General features: G+C 37.0%; 2 protein-coding genes across 2 annotated transcripts; one reads left to right on the forward strand and one right to left on the reverse strand.

Annotated features, from left to right (window-relative positions):
• The first annotated feature begins 1,457 nt into the window (after window positions 1–1,457).
• On the forward strand, window positions 1,458–2,400 carry LOC140153374 (fatty acid-binding protein, adipocyte-like). Its single transcript, XM_072176110.1, has one exon. It carries the CDS (start codon window positions 1,609–1,611, stop codon window positions 2,026–2,028), a length of 420 nt encoding a protein of 139 aa, XP_072032211.1. The 5' UTR covers window positions 1,458–1,608; the 3' UTR covers window positions 2,029–2,400.
• Window positions 2,401–8,078: 5,678 nt separating this feature from the next.
• LOC140151905 (fatty acid-binding protein, intestinal-like) lies at window positions 8,079–12,589 on the reverse strand. The gene is made up of 2 exons (XM_072174218.1): window positions 12,337–12,589; window positions 8,079–8,793 (listed from the first exon to the last, which is right to left on the reverse strand). Exon 2 carries the CDS (start codon window positions 8,775–8,777, stop codon window positions 8,403–8,405), a length of 375 nt encoding a protein of 124 aa, XP_072030319.1. The 5' UTR covers window positions 8,778–8,793; window positions 12,337–12,589; the 3' UTR covers window positions 8,079–8,402.
• Window positions 12,590–14,561: the final 1,972 nt, after the last annotated feature.

The following is a 14,561-nucleotide window of genomic DNA, read 5'->3' on the forward strand; positions in this document are numbered from 1 at the left end:
ATTTTCAAGATTCAAAAAGTATGTGATAGCTGATATATTCCTTAATCACGTCGATTATTGAGTCATGTTTGGTTTGTGCGTTAAAATACCAGAAAAATTCAGTTTCCGACGATACACTTTAGGGACACCCTGTAGTCCAAAATGGATGGCCCAAAGTGGAACGCTGGAAACAGACCCCACTCAGAACTATGTAATACAAATGTATCTGGCCATAGTAGGCTACTGATGTACTATGAGGCCGCGGCCCTAAGTGGTGTTGACAATGCAGACACACCTGAAGGGGATGCATTTCTGTAATGCCCGCTCCACGTTTCACTTTTCCCCGGCCTAAAAACCTGGAGCAAAGCGGAACGACTTTTTCAAGTTCACACCATTTAATAAAACTTCGTTTTGATCAACTTTATTAATGTCATTACTTGATTATAAACCTAAAGTTTTACCTTGCCTTGCCTTGCCTTGCCTTGCCTTGCCTTGCCTTGCCTTGCCTTGCCTTGCCTTGCCTTGCCTTGCCTTGCTTTTTAATCCTGTTTGGGTTGGACAAAAAATGGTCTACTTTGCCCCAGTCTCCAATAATTGCACAAATTTCAATTTATTTTTGTTCCCTATGTCCGAGTCCACATGATAAGTTCTACCAGAAAAGCACAAGGAAAGTTGGAATTCGTTTCCATATTTTGGCGTAATTTTCAAGCATCGTATTTCACCTAACTAGGCTTAAAAATAAAATTACAATTACCGTGATAATCGCTATTTGCAAGTCGCCAATCGCGACTTGCATGGCTTTTCCTATAGACGAATCCAATTTCACGCATTCCTACACCTTAATGGCCGCCAAAGTTGGGTCCCCGTCGGCTCCATCGCACCTAAAATGTGAAATTATTCGGCCTTGGAGGGTATTTTAAACTGCATTCTATCACATGTGCTACACGTAGACAAAAGAATAATGACAGTGTACAACACAAAAGAATCTAACATCCAATTTTAAGCGGCTTTAATCCACCCAATTGGGCAGTCACTACACCAGTTTGGTGCATGCGGGGACCCGTCATGGCCGACCAAATCCTGACCATGACTTGGCTCGTTGGATTCGTCTATATCTCTGTCCCGGGATCTCTGTACTGTCACAATGTTGTTTTACCACCACCAGCAATACCATTTTTTTCCAAAGACATTACGTTCACATTTATTGCACAAAATGCGCACACCACCCCCTCTCCCCACCCCATACACGCATACAAACACATGTTCATCACAATCTATTATAATACTAGTAAAAGCTCAAGGACATTGATAATTACTTCTGCTTCTCTGAATGGTGAGGAAAATAATAAAACATCAATAATTATATTAAAATGACCAGGCAGTCACGCAGAGCTTGCGACAGTTTTTACGCTATTTCTCGCAACAGCAGTAGAAATACAATTCAATTATTGATTGCATAATTGCATTCGGGTCAGATTTTATGCTATAGCATGATAAAATACTGGTCACTACGGTAATAATACTCTATCCATACAGTTCGCGGCTAAGGAACGTCCATTTTGAGGTTCTGAGTAGCATTATTGCACCGAGCATCTTCCTCTTGTAGGGCATATATTCCAATTTACCATAATGGCAGAAAACGCATCACCAGCCGATTTCAACGGAACATGGAAGCTTGAAAGCACCAGTCCTAACTTTGAAGAGCTACTCGCGGCAATGAACGTCAATTTTGTCGTACGGAAAGCCGCCGCGAATGTGAGTCCTGAAATCACCATCAAACAAGACGGTGATGATTTTACCATCATTATGAAGGTGCCACTCAAAACGACCGAGATGAAGTTCAAGGTGGGTGAGGAGTTTAAGGACAAACATCCCTTGAAAGATGAGGAGAATCAAGTACTGGTTACTTGGGATGGCAATGCATTGGTGCAGAAGTGTGTCAACAATGATAAGAACCCGGTCTTGACCCGTACCATAGAAGATGGCAAGTTGGTCGTCAAGCAGAAGTTGGGTGATATTGAAGCCCACAGGATCTTCGTCAAATGCTGAAATGGGTGTTGGATTTATTACGTTTTGCAGTCAACAGACTTAATTATTATTAATAGAAAAACTTAGAAAACAGTTGTGAAATGGAATTTTTGCATGTTTAAATCAATCGCAGAGTGAAGGGGAACTACCTTTTTTCAGTTGGTCCTTAAAAGACAATCGGATTTTGTTATTTTAGATGGATGTTGGTGATTTTAGATGGAGATTAATGTTGGTGATTTTAGGTGGCGATAAGGGTGATTTACGACACTTGCACATAACAATTGTACAACTCTGCTGCTTCCCAGTACACATAGTTCATGTAGTTGGGGCGAAGCAAGTGAAGTCACGCTACTCACGCACAAGTGTACGGGGATTCGAACCATGGACAGATGAAGATTTGATTTGATTTGTTCGGGTTTTGACAACCCTGGATAACCCAAGAAAGCCTCTATTGAAGCTTATTTCCATTGGGGTCCATTTGAACACCGGGACGGGTTGGGAACAGTCAGGGGTTAACACCCTACTCTTTTCGAAACTGGCTGCGAGATACATGTACAGGTATGACTTCGTGCTAATACTGCCTCCAGTCAACCCCGACCGATATTACCTTGACTGTAAACGATACAGACTTTGAGATGAAATTTGAAGGAAAAAATACATCAGACTCGTACAAAATAGCAAGAGAGACAGAATCAAGGATACATGATAAAAATTCAGGACTTATTTTATTATATTGAAAAGTTTTGCAATTTACCAAGATCAGCTCACAACATCTCGGATGCGTTCTGGATTCAAATTTGTTCAGATTTAAAATTTGAAATCGTAACGCCTCCGATGTGTTTAAAATTTGTTACATTTTAACACATCGGACGCGTTCTGATTTTTTATCGTCTCAGGTTCTTTGGAGCCATTTATCCAGACATCTGGGATATTTTCTTGTACAAACATAATCTTCAACCCACAGAGACTTGAGCAACGTCAAATAATTTGATATATTTCCCGGGCTTAATCATGACATCGCCATCAGAAGCTAGATTATGCTCTTGAACACACTTCAAACGAATCCAGAACTCGTCAAGGTATTTTGAGAAATTCGCAGTGTATAAACTTCAAAATCAATGTTTGTCAGCGTAATAAGCTACAACAGACGTGTCGAAAATTCTTTAAAATCATTCTTTTTCCCGGTTCTTTTCAACATCTACGCAGCAAACACAAAAATGTTTTTAAAACGTTTTAAACAAGTTATATTTTGGGTTACAGTTTAGATGTTTTCAAACGTTTTGCATGGAAACACACTACAACAATATTTATTTTTTTTAAATTCTTTGCAAAAAATTGTTGCCAAATATTTTGTTAACACTTGAATGACATTATGTTAGAATATTTGTAGTAGGTTATCAACAAATGTTTTTGAATGTTATGAAAACGTTTTATACCCTTTATAATGTCCTTTATATAACCCGACATTTAAACGCTTTCTGGCAACCTTTTCTAACCTTTTGCGAATGATGTTAAAAACGTTTGTGTTTGCTTGGTATGTATGTATTTACGCGTTGGTTATGGAACGTTTACCAATCAATAAATCTAGCAATAACAATGAAGGTCAGTTAATTTAATAATTGATATTTCATCTTTGCTGCCAAAAGAACAATTTTATCTTCTTCTTCTTTTCGTTCCCAATTGACATAACCTTTTAAAATGCATGTCAGCTTTGCCGTGTTTGCCAAGCTTCGCAATGCTATAATATTATTATTTGTACTTTTACCTCACAACGCAAAACACAATCTTAGTGTAGTATTAATCATGATTATGATTAGTAAGTTTAAACAGTGGTATATGAGGCACGTTGGCGCATCGGTACGGGCTCTGCCTTGTACTAGTCGGTGGATTGCGCGTTCGAACCCCGCAGTGCTATCGTGTTGTGCTCTTGGGCAAGGCGCTTTACCTTACCTGCCTCTCAGTCTACCCAGGGGTGAAAGGGGAAGTTGTTATGAATATTGTCTATTCGCTGCCCAAAGGTATGAGCATGCCCTGGGCATTGTATGGCAGCTGACATATTCTAACGACAGCGGAATAAATGTAAATAACTTTGGTACATGTGTAGGCCTACACGTGAAAGGCGATTTATTTTTTATTTATTTGATGTATCAAATAAAACAAGCATTGAAAAATCAAAGGTATTCGCGTCTCAATACAACGTACGGTAATTGACAGCAGATTGTTTTGCAAGAAACTTGTGAAGATGTCCATTTAATAGCTAAATGTCAGCAGTATTTCCTAAAAATGAATAAATTTTGGTAGGCTTATATACTGTATTATTCGGAAAGCAACAATGGCTATTATTAACGGCATACAATCTTAAAGCCTTAATGTACGATTTCCGTCAAATTTCAATTTTGTTATTCTTTATTCAAAATGTTGAAATAATATTAGTAATAACTGCTGGGAAGGGTTGCTGTCCATTTTACGTTGAAATAACAAAAGTGAAAGAAACCCCACTGGTTATTTTGGCCATTTAACATGCAGTTCTATGGGAGGACATATTATCATAATTTAAAAATTAACTTTGCTCTGTTGACCTACAAAGACAACAAATTTGGCCGATTCCATTTAGGTGCATGTTGGGACATATGTAGGCCTAAACATTACAAATATGCAAAACAATCAGGTTTGAAAAATTTAACCAATTTGATATTATAAGATCGTACATTATGGCTTTAAGTTTCAGTCATGACACTTGTTGTGCTATGTTGTATGCCTGCATTGTAAGTGTTGTTGTTTTTTTACTACAAACAGCTAAAATGCCCAATCAGATCCCGGGGAATCAGATTTGTTGTCAAAAATCTAAATTTTTAAAAATCTCTCAAATTTTACCAAAATCTCTTAAATCGTACCAAAAATCTCTCAAATTTTACCAAAAATCTCTCAAATTTTCCATGTTTACATGTTAAAATGTGAACAGCATAGGGCCTACCATGCCATGCCACCCAACATGTAGGCCTATTAGTAGTTCGACGTGTTGCCGTTGCAACAAACGTAGACAAAACGTCGAGAATATGCTACTTAATATGTCGGACGTCTTTACCTTTTCACAGACGCAGCGGCTACTTTTCCGCAAAGCGTCCCGATAGTGTCTTCTGCAGCGGCCGCGGGTTACAATTTCCAGTGTTCTCCGCTATGGATGGTGGATACCGTCTAAATACGCCTAAGATAATACGCCTAACCTTAGACGTCTAAGATTGCATCTTAGACGTCTAAGGTTAGGCGTATTATCTTAGGCACCAGAAGGTATCCGCCATCCATACTCCGCTGCAAAAAACGTCTAGACGAACAAAGCTGAAGGGCCCTGCGGACAACCGAAAAAGCGTCATCTGACGCGACAGAAAAAACGCCCGCAAAACGTCGGACTTAGTGACCCTTTTAAACTGCATGCTGCAATTCGAAAATGCTACCTTACTAACTATTGAACACGAGTAGTTTTTGTGGGGACATCCAGAGGAAGGAAAGTCTGCATTATTTTGCAATGCAAATGTAACATGAAGTGAGCCCTCTGTTGCCATCATAACCACTGACTTTAAAAGAGTAACAAGGTGATGTAAAAGCATTTTTCTGCGTTCAATAGAGAGCGCTATACTAAATTATGATAAAGAGCAGGGTATACAATTAATCTATATATTATTTGGATCTTATCTTGATGTGCCAGACTCGCTCATTATCAATGAAAACTATTGGGTACCAATAATTTTGATACAGCTTGTAGGCTATGAGTCTGTAAATGATGCATGTCAAAAATATTTTCAATCGAAGAAATGCTTTTTAAAATATAGAAACAAATCCAAAGGAGTAAGTTATTAATTTTGTTTTACTCTTTAGTAAGATATAAACTATACATTCTGGACAACTCAAGAGTATCCAATGTTGCATTTGGAATCAATAAACGTCAAAATTGATGGGTAGCAGGGTGTGAGTATAAAACTAACTACAACAGATAACAGGATGTGAATAAACAGACTATCTTCCGTAGATATAAAAGGATGTGAGTATAAAACGAGGTATAGAGTAAATAATTATAATGTAGATAAAACTATTATATCTACAGTAGATAGCAAAGCGTGAGCATAAAAATATGTATAGTAGATAGAAAAATGTGAGTATAAAAGTTTCTAAAGTAAATTGAAAAGATTGAATAAAAACTATCAATAGCAGATATCAGGGTGTGAGTATGAAGTATCTACAGTAGATTGCAACATGTAAGTATACAACTATCTTCAGTGGATAACAAAGTATCATACTATCTATAAAGTTCTAGAAACGTTTGTGACGGTGAAGCATGAAACACCGATCAAACTGGTGTGATAATTTCGAATATTCACAAATTATTGCGAATATTTGCAATAATTTATTTTTTACATTTTGCACTAATATGCTTTTGTTTGTTTATTTGTTTGTTTTGTTGTTTTTTGTTTGTTTGTTTGTTTTTGGGTGTGTTTTTTTTGTTGGTTTTTTGGTGGAGCAATTTTTTTGTTTTTGGTCTGAAGTGGAGCTTGTTGTTTATTGTTGCTGGTGCGTCCCTAATTAAATTATCACGACATTCGTTGGAACCTGCTTTTTATGAGACACCCTGTACAGCAGATCTCAATAGAGTTTTATATTCTTGACAGTTTCACATTTGTGTTTATGAATGTATGTCGGCGATTTCTTGGAAATTCCCGATGTTTCATTTTAGAGTAATGTTAGTGAAGACATCCAGAGGAAGGAAAATCTACTTTATTTTATAAGGGAGTCCTCCGTTATCATGCGTTTCACCTTGGTGGGTGTGTCACTATATGTCACGTGATAGGGGAGGGTGGCTTTGTGGGCCTGTTGGGTATGTTTGTGTGGATGATTATGTGTTGGTGGGTAAGTATAGGTGGACGTGAAAGTGGGGGTATTCGAGAGTTTTATATGATTGTTTATACATGTACACTATCTGACTATTGATAATGTTTTGATTTTAGGAACATCTTGAATGTGTTTTGGGACAATAACCTAAAGAAGTTGATTTTGGTTAGTCCTGGGGGACCAAAGGCGACGATGCTAGCACCAAGTTTACCTCCACACACACACACCCACCCCTACCACCCACCCACACATATGTTGAAACAACTGACAACTGAAGACTTCCCTTTAAAATGTTACATTTCCAATGCAAAATAAGGTTTAGCTTTTTATCCTCTCAATATCTCTGTAAAAATTCCTCGTGATCAAATAGTCGGACAGATATAGCATAGCATTCTCGAATTGCAGTTTAAAGCACTCACCCACCCAACCACTATACCCATAGACCCCAACATGCACAGCCCAACCAACACGCTGAACAACTGGCAACGGAGGGCTCCATTTACGCTAGTATACATTGCAATAAGGTAGACTTTCCTTTCTCTGGATGTCTGTACAAAAATTACTCGTATTCAATAGCCAAAATACTAGTAGTATATTAATCTCGAAATGCAGTATGAAGTAAATGGGTATATGTGAGGGTTGGTGGGGCGCGTGCACATGAGCGGACAAAAAGGTCAATAATTGTGTGGGGTGCATGTGTTTGGTGGGTAAATGGGAAGGTGTGGGGTCTATGGATGTGGGTTGCGTTGGGTGAGAGCTTTATACGGCAATTCCACTTTTGTGGAGATATCCAGAGGAAAGTCTACCTTATTTTGCCTACCATTGTGATCAATATCCCAATGATACAGATTAGAAAGTTCAATATTTAACACTTACGTTTCAGGGAGGGGTCAGCCTTTTAACAAACGGACTTTCGTTATATAAGACGTCATCGAAGATTCAGTTTGTTCCCTCAGACAGAAACTTGCAGAGTGAGACGTAAATTGAATTATGTACACTATATGCACATATCTAGATTTAAAAGGAAAATATGGCAAAACTTTGTCAAAATTATTTTACCCCTTTGAATATAAGAGTGACAAAACGTGATAAAGCAAAGATCCTAAAAAATTGTTTATTTTTAGGATCTTTGGATAAAGTAAGAAACATTTAGAATCAAATACAAACAGATACAAACACTTTTGCAAAAGTATAAATTTATTGCATCGTTATGAAGATTTGCTGAGCTCTAAAAACGCATTTTCATTTTTCGTCGATGTTCAACTGTTCTTAAACTTTTAGTTTGTTTCTCCATTTATGTATAAAGTCTTATTAATAGAGCTCATGCAATTGCTCAAGTTCGGCTTCTATCAGAATTCTGGAGTTCATGCCTCTGTGTTAGGCAGTAAACGAGCGAAGGAGTTCTTATCAGAGATTGTTTTAGTTTGTAGATGTAACGGTTTAAAATCCAGTGGCAAGTTCAAATGTACATTAAAATAGCTGCGATATTAAAAGAAATAGGTCGATGTAGAAATCTAACATTTCTTGAAGACACGCTTGGCGGTGGCTCCTTGTACGGTCATGGAGACAACCAACTCGCCGTTGACGATCTCACGGACGGTCTGGGATCCTTTCTCGGTCTTGGTCACCAGTCTGTCGCCTTCCCAGTTAGCGGTGCCTTCGATTTCCATTCCCAAGATGCTCTCCTTGAATGGCACACCTACCACCACCTTGTGCTCCCTGGTGTTGGCTTCAGTGATGATCTTGAAGTTGAAGTTGTTGCCATCTTGGCTGACTACAAGGTCTGCGGTCTTGGGGATCTTGTCGGCAGGAATGCCTAGTTTGCTGGCGAATTCTGCGCCGCCCTCGGTGCGGTCAAGGGTCCACTTTCCGCTGAAATCGCAAGGCATGGTGATAGTGATTTGTCTGTCAATGAAAGAGAGATAGAAAGAGAAACATAAATAAATGTAAATATGTAATTGCTGAATTTAGATATAACGAAATAAAATAATAAATCAGGACGCGTATAGGCATATACAAATGAATAGTACATGCTTTGGGCAATGGGCATAAACATTAAACAGGACTCACGGTGGACAAAGGCAAAGATCTTAAAAATAAGGATCTTTGATGATAGGTCACTTAAATTGGTAGGAATACCGTATTAGAGGTGTCAGGACGAAACGTCTTTATGATAAGTTGAGCTGTACGTAGCATTTGTTGATGGATGATTGTGATCAAATGCTCCTGGCAAATGCTGCGCCCATGAAAAAGGACGACGAAATTCCAAGGGGAAAAGGACAAAAGAGTCGCATGAATTGCAAAACTTGATTAAGTGACCTATGTCCTGGTATAAAGAATCATGAGCGTCATATAGATAATCTTTGAACATCTTACAAGGTATTATTTGCTTCGATTAAACATTAAGATAGTACAAGTAGTGTAAGTATCAAAGTTCGTGATAAAAGTATAGCTAAGTAAACACTACGAAGATGTTGCAATGAAACGTCACGCGTTGTACTGATAACGCGCTGATGACCCGGTGAACCGCATTTATATAGACTTTTATCAGTTAGTCAAACTTGACTTTAGCTTCATTAAACATTTAATTACAGGGGCAATTAGTACCAAAGTAGCATGTTTAATTGCCTCACACCATAGTCGTTAAACTTGATAAATTATCTCATTAACTTTTAATCATTCTTTATTTTGTATGCAGGGCCCGGATGCAGGGTGTCCAAAATTGGAGCTTTAATGTGATGTGCTGAAACAGCTTGAAATTTAACTGCATTTACTTTAAATTAATTGTAACATTAGCATAGTAATCAAAGAAAGATTATGAATTGTAAGGACTAAGGCATATATATTGCAGTAGAAGAAGTGTAATACGGTATACTACATGGATGCAAGAGGATTGGTTTCAAATAAAAAGCATTAAAGCTCAGGTTACCATTTCGGTTACTATTGTTAGGCAATCATGGTATTTCATGGGGGTGGAGCATAATTATTCTATTCAGAATATAGCTTTGCCTATTTAATTCTTATGGATTGTTTTCCAAACAGGAGTATTTATTGCTGTGACTGCATTGGTAAAGAAGACAATGCAGGGTGTCCAAAAATGAGTTTTAATTAAAACACATTAAGCATTACATTTTGTCGGGCTCCATTTTTTTTGGAGTCCTGTCGCTTGTTTATTTGCTCACAGAGCTTGGGAGAAAATGTGATGTTACCTCACTTAAATTTTGAATTATATATTGTAAAATTAAGGTAGCGCTTTAATTAAGAACAAACATGGGGACGTAATGAAAATTCATGTGATAGTGTATTGTAATTATAACGATAACAAAAAAGAAAACTGCCCAAAAAAGATCGTGTTTCTTTTAGTCTAGTAAGCTTTAGATTTTATTTAGCATGATTGAATATCTGCCACGCAATGGCGCATAAATAACAAACAAAAAATATTGACACACAAGCAAACGTGCTTCTATCACTATATCTGGTTAGCTTCTATTGCCCCTGGGAAGAAATAGACAATTTTCGACATTCCCAAAATCTTTGAGTATCTGGTTGCAATATGTCTTGGAGGGGGCTTACTTGAAAGGGGCAGGGTGTGGTGTAGGGGTGGGCGTGTGTGAGGGGGGACTGGAAGTTGGCCTGGATTTCCATACAATGGTTCATTTTGCCAAAATATGGGGGACATGCCCCCCACGTGTCCAGTGCATGATTGACCGTGTATCTGGAACGTGTGCGTGGACGTTAAGATGCAGTTTCAGTTTCTTAAACAAATGATTTCAGCAAATGTCCCTCCCCTCAAATTTGCAAAAATATAAAAAAAAAGTTTTTGGGAGTCAAGAAAGGTCCATTTTTTGGTAATATCACAAAATCGCCCCCCCCCCCCCAATCCTGCGCGCGGGCCTGTTGTCGAGTCTAGTCATGTCTAGCAATTTCTTAAGTCATGTCGAGTCAAAAGACTCGAGTCACTTTTAAAGTCTGGTATAAGTCCTAAACTATATGTGACGTGTCATGTCAAAAGGAGACACTTTTGGGCAGGATCATGAATGGAGAAATAGCCAAAATTCTGCCGGGGATGATTTTTTCACAATTTGGGTTTGTTGCGAATTTGTGATTTTATTAATGTTAGAAATATTGTCTGATAGTACCGGAATATAACTGGCATCTTGTATTTTTGGAGACATTTTTCAAGGTAATTCCTATTCTCAACATTGTCAATAATATTTTTAAAGGCCGATATCTCAATTTCCAATTTTATAATATCATAACTTACGAACTCAATATCTTCGTTTATAGGAATGTCCGATTTCATTGGAAAAAAGGGCGTTGTGGAGCAAAATATCTCTATATTTAAGATATGCAAAAACCTCGAAATTGATAACCTGCCCTGCCTACTAGTAGTACACTAACCTGACTTGTAGGTTTTTAGGAAATGTAATGTTGAATTTGTGGATTAGAATTGAATCATCCGTTTACAAACATGATAAAGAAAGGAGTGCAAACTTTGCGAATACTGGATGCACGTTATAGACCCACAAAGCCATTCTCAAAATTAACTGAATTTTATATAGTAAAACACAATCAACTCTCCCAAAGCTGTATGCAGTAAATAAGCTAAAAGTAAATACAGGGTGTCCCAATGTCCCAATTTTTTCTAAATGTTGCCCTTTAAACAAGAAATTTACTACATTCTTACAGAAAGATAATTTCTTATTTCTAGACATAAAACATGTAAAATAATCATCATAAAATACCATAAAAACTCGTCACAAACATATTTTTTGATGAAAGCTCAATTAATATGAAACAAGCGTGAATATACCAATCCCGATACCAATACAATAAATTGGTCTTATAATAATACTTGTTTGTATATGCTTGGATCTGTAATTTATTTGCTCAAACTCCATAATGGCGCCTGGATCAATTAAGCGTCATTGCTTGTAGACGAGGTTTTACGGTATATATTACAGTTTTTGGTCTGATAGCTCTACACATGTTTGAATGCATATTTGAACACGAGAGGCAAAAAAAGTTGTTTGATTGTCCTTATCCGACCGGCCCTAATCTGGAGAAAACAGGGTTTTTTGATTTACTGTATAAACGAATACCAACCCTAATTTTGGAAATTCCAGAAAAAAAGTTTTTTTCTTCAACATTTTTGACATCATAAAAGTTTTTAGAACAGTTTCTCCACTTCTAAACTGTTTTAAAAACATGAATGACGTGGTAACAGTAGAGAAATATCCCAAGTCTCAACTCATGGGCTATTTTGTCCAGCTAATTAGACAAACATGTTTTGGCTATGACCTTAATATTAAAAAATAAAATTAATAAAAAGAATCCAATGGACCAACTGACTCTACCATTGGATTATCTATGGACAATCAAACTTTTTCTGGCCTGACCGTACATAAGTAAAAGCGACTGTGAGAATTAAGCAAACTAGTAACATACCTTGATTAGACTGCAAATTAAGTGATATTTAGAAATCGTCGTCAGTCGGACTTGAATCAGGGACGAGACGTTCTCAAACATCGCTTTTTATATTCCTAACATGTCACTCAATATTCCCATGTTTCGAAAGTACGCTTTCTCATTGGTTAGATAAATATATTCCACGGTTCTGATTAGTTGGATAAAAATGAAAAATATTTGTCTTCAAGTGATTGGATGGTCGAGACCGGGGGAAAATATACAAGTGCATATCGGTATAAGATCAATGTATGGTATAATGCACATGATTGGCAATACTGTACAAAAAGATTGTCAACATGCATGATTATCGGTGATGTTTATCAAGACCCTGGGAAACACAACAATTCACTTCCATGGCTACCTTTTACCTATAAATTCAATTCAATTAAAGCAATAATGTGTGTATACGATCTTTTAAAATGAGGTTGGTAATTTTTAATCTGATTTTTTGGCATGATAGGCCTACATGTCCCAACTTACACCTAATTGGATTCAGCCAAATTCATTGTGCTTTTACTGACAACAGAACAAGTTTATAATTATGACATTGAATCCCCCATAGAACATCACAAGATAGTGACTTTTCTTTCATTTTAGGGGCCTACCTCATTAATCATTAGTTTGGACGAAAATGACCAGAAAATTTTCCTGACAGTTTATACCAATAATATTTTGGCAAAAAATAACCAAATTAAAATTTGACCGAAATTGTATTATGCATACAAATGTTTAAATGTAAAATATGGAAATTCAAGTGCTGAGTTTGTCCTTACGATTGATGATTTTACTAATCACTATAGCAGTGGCGACACCAGGAATTTTTTTTCGGGGGGGGGGGGGGGGCAAAGTGAAGGGGGGGCAAAATCGACCAATTTTGCGCCAATTGCCGCAAAAAGTGTATATTTACGTAATTTTGGTGGTTTTACCTCAAAACTGGGGGGGGGGGCAAAAATTTAATGGCCAAATATGAGATTAATTTGGTCAGAAACCCCATACAGGCGTCAACATATGGTCGAATCCAACGAAAAGTGTACACGGCATGTTCAGGGCCATAACTTAAAAGTATTAATCAATTGGCATTCATTTTTGTATTGTGTTTATTCGCCTTGATCATACGCTTCGCGCCATATATAATAAGACCCCTTCTGTGAAAAACTTAGACACAGAGACCCCAAAACATGCTATTTTTACCCATTTTTTCAAAATATTTCTTAAAGTATTTTTAAAAACGTCTAAATCAGTTATGAAAAGAAGTCATTGGATTGAATCTAAATTGATTTCTTGAAAGGCGTGTATTCAAAGATTGCCTGTTCAATTTTTCACATATTTGTACATAATTATGAATTTTTGTGATCATTTTTGAGTGGTATTTTTTACATTACCTACGAATACAATTTTTCATAGCACTAGATATATCTTTAAAAATGGAAATCGCTAATAAATGCGCAATTGATACAAGCTTTGATATGTCCAATACTGAAATGCATTGCATTCGGGCATCTTTATTATTGTGTTTAGCTGCCAGAAATTCTAAATGGCACAAAGGTAGGTTTGGTAAAAAATATGCATTACCTCCGAATACATGTTAAAAGCTGTGTCATTTCCACAAAGTGAGAGAATAGTAAACAATAGTTAAGCAATAGGTGCAGGGTAATACACTCTTTATTTCTACCAAGTTTTAATAGCCTGCGTTTAAATATTTCTGAGATATCATCAATAAAAACAAGTATTCGTAGGTAAATTTCGGTAACCGAATGTTACCTACGAATACAATTTGACATCATGACAGTATTGTGAAACACCGCCATTCATGCCAATGCCCATATTGGTACATAACGAAGGCCTGTATGTTTGCTATCAAATCATATGTCAATGAAAGTTGCGAATTCACATACATGCCCACCATGCAAAACTGAATACGGCTTAATTGTTGAAAAATATGTACTGAAATAGACGACGGTCTGCTCATTTGAAAGAAAAAAATCAGATTCAAAGAAGATTAGAAGGGATAAATACTTGGATTTGTCAACTGTCATGTGTGCTTCATTTTAAATGTTTACCGACCTTCTGGTGTCTGAGTAATTTGTGTCCAAATTGATTTATTCGAAGGTAACTTTTGACGTTTTCGCTAAGGTTACCTACGAATACCATGGAAAAAACGACTGTTCTCATTGTCTCATGATCTAGACAACATAATGATGGAC

The sequence above is a fragment of the Amphiura filiformis genome, chromosome 5, assembly GCF_039555335.1.
Source record: "Amphiura filiformis chromosome 5, Afil_fr2py, whole genome shotgun sequence".
Classification (NCBI taxonomy): domain Eukaryota; kingdom Metazoa; phylum Echinodermata; class Ophiuroidea; order Amphilepidida; family Amphiuridae; genus Amphiura; species Amphiura filiformis.

Bases quoted from the DNA above. Each gene is read 5' to 3' on its own strand.
- LOC140153374 (XM_072176110.1), top strand. From the start codon at position 1,609: ATGGCAGAAAACGCATCACCAGCCGATTTCAACGGAACATGGAAGCTT.
- LOC140151905 (XM_072174218.1), bottom strand. From the start codon at position 8,777: ATGCCTTGCGATTTCAGCGGAAAGTGGACCCTTGACCGCACCGAGGGC.